This window comes from Haliaeetus leucocephalus, unplaced genomic scaffold (genome assembly GCF_000737465.1).
Source record: "Haliaeetus leucocephalus isolate CR32 unplaced genomic scaffold, Haliaeetus_leucocephalus-4.0 Scaffold214, whole genome shotgun sequence".
NCBI lineage: Eukaryota > Metazoa > Chordata > Aves > Accipitriformes > Accipitridae > Haliaeetus > Haliaeetus leucocephalus.
Window position 1 is genome coordinate 695,666 of NW_010972650.1, and position 5,047 is coordinate 700,712.

Genomic DNA, 5,047 nt, shown 5'->3' on the forward strand with positions numbered 1-5,047 from the left:
CCGCCGCGCCGGTACCCGGGTACGGGAGGCTAGCGGGGGGGGGGGGGGGCACCGGGACGCGGGATGTCCCGGGGGTACCGGGGATTAGTGGGGTTGCGCGCACCGGGAGGTGTAAGGGTGTTGGGTGTCCCGGTGGTACCGGGGGCTCAGAGCGGTGGGCGTACTGCAAAGGGTGTGGGGTAGGGTGTCACGGGCGGCACCGTGGGGGAGCCGGGTCGGGAGTCCCCGGTGGCACCGGGGAGAACCGGTGGTACCGGAGGTGAGTCGCGGCGGATGTTCTGCATAGTGCATGGGGTCGGGGCGTCCCGGCGGCACCGGGGAGGGGAGCCGGGATCGGGGCGTCCCGGCGGCACCGGGGAGGGGAGCGGGATCGGGGCGTCCCGGCGGCAGCGGAGGGAACCGGGTCGGATGCCCCCGTAGCACCGGGGGCTCAGGCCGGTGGGCATCTTGCAAAGTGCATGGAGTCAAGGGTCCCGGTGAAAGGGACCGGGCGGTTTGCGCCGGGCGGTGCTGGCACTCGGGGGTACCCGGTAGCACCGGGGAGAGCCGGGCTGGCAGAGCGAGGGGTCCCGGTCCTGGGGGTCCCCGGAAAAACCCGACGCCGGGCTCCGGGAGGAGCCGTATGGGACCAGGAGCCGTTTCTCGGGGCTGTCCCCAGCCATACTGGGCTACGGGGCTGGAGCGGGGCTGGTCCCCAGTCCCGGGACCCCCCCCACGGGATCTGACTGCAGCCAGAGAGAGCCCGGGGGCTGCGGGGGGGCAAAGCCACCCCCAAACCGGCCATCCCCCCGGGAGCCCCGAGCAAGAGCGGTCACGGAGCCGGAGCGGGCAGCACGGTGTAGGCAGGACTGCGTAGGCAGCAGCGGGGACATTGAGGTGCGGGCAGCAGCCGGGACGTTGCCTTGCAGGCAGCGCAGCGCAGGCAAGCCCACCCGCTGCCCAGGCAGGCCTGGCAGCGGCTGCATTTTGGCAAGGCAAAGCAGCAGGTGCCAGCAGGGAGGTGGGCAGCGTTACCCGCCCCCGGCACTGCCGGCTGCTCTTGCCCGTTTAGGGCCCGGTGCCAGGGGCTTCCACCAGCCCACGCGGGCATTGGCCTCCGGGCCCGGACACGGGCAGCTGCCTGTACTCCCAAATGAGGAATCTGTAATTACTGCCTGGGCTGTGGGCAGTGCTGGGGCAGCTGCGGGAATTTGTGCCCTGTTCCCCCGGGGGGTTCGTGGCAGGGGGGACCCCAAATGCCACCAGCGAACGGGTGAGGGCAAAAGCAGATGAATAAGGAAGCGGCAACCGCACTGGGTGCTGCTGCCTGCTGCTTCCAGGCAAACCCCACACCGGGACCGCAGGAAGGGTCCAGGCTTTGCATAGCCCGGCCAGCAATTTGCAGCCGGGATTTGCATGCAGGCAAGGAAAGCTGCCGCCAGCAGAGCCGCTGTCCCCTGCTGCCATGTCCCCAGCGTGGCCTCGTGTCCCCTGGTTGCATGTGGGGACAGGGGGCAGCTGGGGGGGTCACCATCCCCTCTGAACCCACCATCTGAGCCTGGCACAGCCCTGGTCCCTGGCAGATGGACACAAACCCCACTGGGGCACCGGGAGTGGGCTGGGGGCTGGTGCCAGTGGGTGCCAGGGCTGGACCCACGCTGGGTATTTTTAAACCCAGCTCCCCAGATGGGTATCGGCTTTCTGGGCACCAGCAAAAGCTGCTCAGACTTGGCTGGGGGAAGCCGGGGGCCGGCAGGTGAGCTGGCAACAGTGCCATGCCGGGGCTTCGGCGGATGGGGGCCAGGGGCGGTGTGACCTTTAAAGGTCTGTGAGATGAATTACATTATCGTCTTGCCATCAGGGTCACTTCTGGCTTGGCTTTCAGCTGGACCCAGGACTCCTGTTACGTCTTACGTGGGGCCAGATCTGTGCCACAGTGCCGAGGGGCTGCAGGGTGGGCTCCTCTTCCCGCTGCAGCCGGCGGGTCTGGCTGCGTTTTGCTTTTCCAAAGGGCTCTGAAACGGGTGCAGGGGGGAGTCAGACCCTCGAGCCCTGGTTCAGCCCAGGCTTCGGCTTTCCCTGGCCAGTCCCGGGGCTCGGGAATCCACCGGCCGCATTCCTCCCTCCTTCCCTTTCGGTGGCTTTGCTAAGCCAGCGTTTTGGGCAATGTCCTTTGTGCCCATTGGCTGCGGTGTGACCTTTCCCAGGGACGGCGGTGGCCACCACCGGGCAGCCAGGGGCTCGGAGGGTCTGGCTCCAGCACGAGGGGGATCCTGGGGAAGCCCCCGTGGTTCTGACCCCGTCTCCATCCTCTGCCCGGGATGGAGGGGCCACGGGGGGGGCAGGGACGACGGTGGGGTCCCCGCTGACGCCCTGCTCTCCCCACAGAGATGCCCTGCATCCAGGCGCAGTACGGCACGGCGGGCGCCGGCCCCTGCGAACGCTGCCCGACAGAGTTGCTGAGCCCCGACGGTGGCCGTTTCCCCATGGAGGTGGCCGGAGCAGACCTGGCAGCCGCCCCTGCCCTGCCCAGCTTCAGCACCTTCATGGAGGGCTACGCCGGCGAGTTCGACGCCTTCCTCTACCAGCTGCCGGCCGGCAGCCAGCCCACCGCCGCCGCTGCCTTCAAGCTGGAGGACTTCCAGGTGTACGGCTGCTACCCCGGTGCCTTTGGCGGGCAGCCAGATGAGACCCTCTCCTCCAGCGGCTCGGACTGTTATGGCAGCCCCTGCTCCGTCCCCTCGCCCGCCACGCCGGGCTTCCAACCGCCCCAAGCTCCGGGCTGGGAGGGCTCATTTGGGGCGTACTCGCCCCCACCGAACTACGATGGCGGGCGGCCCTGGGCTGAGCCGGCCAAGGGCGGTGGGTCGCAGCCCCCCTTCTTCACCTTCGGCCCCCCGGCACCCAGCCCTGGCGGGTCCCCCGGGACCCTGAAGGGGCAACCGGGCCCCTCGCCCCGCCTGGACCCACGGCTGCTGGACACGGACGCCTTTGCCCTGGCCCAGGGCTCCCCCGGGGGCTTTGCCGGGCTGCCCCTGGCCCCCGCCTCGCCGCTGCTGGAGGGGCCGGCGCTGGCCCCCACCAAGGCCCGCAGCCCCGGGGCGGGCGAGGGTCGCTGCGCCGTCTGCGGGGACAACGCCTCCTGCCAGCACTACGGCGTGCGCACCTGCGAGGGCTGCAAGGGCTTCTTCAAGGTAAGGGACCACCACCACCCCCGCCCCGATCCACTGTCGGGATGTTCCCACAGTGCTTTGCAGCAGCGGGAGGATGCTGAGGGTCACCCTGGGGAAGAGCAGGGCAGGGAGCGCAGCCCCGGGAGCCCTCCCCACGGACGCGGAGCCGGATGCCGGGTTGGAGCGGGAGACGGGGGAGGACAGAAGGGCTTTTGTTCGGTGGCTTAGTGCCCCGGGCTGAGCTTGGGCCACTCCTTCCCCGTCCGCAGCGCACGGTGCAGAAGAACGCCAAGTACATCTGCCTGGCCAACAAGGACTGCCCCGTGGATAAGCGGCGGAGGAACCGCTGCCAGTTCTGCCGCTTCCAGAAGTGCCTGGCCGTCGGCATGGTCAAAGAAGGTACTGGGGTCCCGTCCTGGCATGGGGGGGGTCCCAGCAGGAGTGGGGAGGCCCCACTCTGCAGCCCATCTGGCTGCGCTGAGGACACACACGCTCATTGCACGTCCCTCACCGCAGTGGTCCGGACCGACAGCCTGAAGGGGCGGCGGGGCCGGCTGCCCTCCAAGCCCAAGCAGCCACCAGATGCGTCCCCCGTCAGTCTCATCACTTCCCTGGTGCGGGCGCACATCGACTCCATCCCCAGTGCCACCAAGCTCGACTACTCCAAGGTAGGACCGGTACCATCCTGCGCCCTCCTCGGGCCTGTGCCGAAGCCGGATCCTGACCCCGTTCCCCTGGCAGTTCCAGGAATCGGTGCCGTGCCAGTTCGAGAAGGAGGACTCGGTGGACGTGCAGCAGTTTTACGACCTGCTCACTGGCTCCATGGACGTCATCCGCAAGTGGGCTGAGAAGATCCAGGGCTTTGCTGAGCTGCCCAAGGAGGACCAGGACCTGCTGCTGGAGTCAGCCTTCCTCGAGCTCTTCATCCTGCGCCTGGCGTATCGGTAAGACCCGGCACGGTGCTGTGCAGCGGGGAGCCTGGGGCTGTGCAGTTTGGGGTGACGTGTTGTTGTACCCGCAGCTCCAAGCCGGAGGAAGGGAAACTCATCTTCTGCAACGGAGTGGTGCTGCACCGCCTGCAGTGCGTGCGGGGCTTCGGCGAGTGGATCGATGCCATCCTCGAGTTCTCCCAGAGCCTGCACCGCATGAACGTCGATGTCCCCTCCTTCTCCTGCCTCGCCGCCCTTGTCATCATCACAGGTGAGACCCTCTGCCCGGTCCTTCCCTGCCTCTGTCCCCTTCCCCACCCTGCGGCCATCACCCTGGCCTCACGCCTCTGCATGTGTGTGTGTGTTCCCCAGACCGCCATGGGCTGAAGGAGCCGAAGCGGGTGGAGGAGTTGCAGAACCGCATCGTGGGCTGCCTGAAGGACCATGTGGCGGCCGCCGGGGCCGAGCAGGGCCGTCCCGGCTGCCTCTCCAAGCTGCTGGGCAAACTGCCCGAGCTGCGCAGCCTCTGCACCCAGGGCCTCCAGCGCATCTTCTACCTGAAACTGGAGGACCTGGTGCCACCACCGCCCATCGTCGACAAGATCTTCATGGACACACTGCCCTTCTGAGCCCCCGGGTGGAGGGGCTGCCACCAGCCCCTGACCTGCCCCCCCCCCCGGGGACATTTCAGTCCCCCCTCAGATGCCTGGGTCCTCTTGGGGACACCCAGGTCCCCTATGTGCCTTCACGGCGCCGGGCGCAGACGCACAGCACCGCCGGTGCCTTTCCCCCCCAGGGGGGGACATCGCTGGCGCGGTGCTCCCCTTCTCCACTGTAAAAATGCCCCCATTGTAAATAGCGAGCGGCCGGATCCTGTACAGAGTGGGGAGCACGGGGGTGAGGAAGGGGCTCCGGCCCCCCCAGCCTCATCCCCCTCCCCTTTATATTTTTTTCTTTTTTTTTTTT

At 68.2% G+C, this 5,047-nt stretch overlaps 1 protein-coding gene across 1 annotated transcript; it reads left to right on the plus strand.

Moving 5' to 3' along the window:
• The first annotated feature begins 2,360 nt into the window (after positions 1-2,360).
• On the plus strand, positions 2,361-4,710 carry NR4A1 (nuclear receptor subfamily 4, group A, member 1). The gene is made up of 6 exons (XM_010566538.1): positions 2,361-3,173; positions 3,422-3,551; positions 3,669-3,820; positions 3,894-4,096; positions 4,174-4,352; positions 4,454-4,710. Exons 1-6 carry the CDS (start codon positions 2,370-2,372, stop codon positions 4,708-4,710), a joined length of 1,725 nt encoding a protein of 574 aa, XP_010564840.1. The 5' UTR covers positions 2,361-2,369.
• The last annotated feature ends 337 nt before the right edge of the window (positions 4,711-5,047 follow it).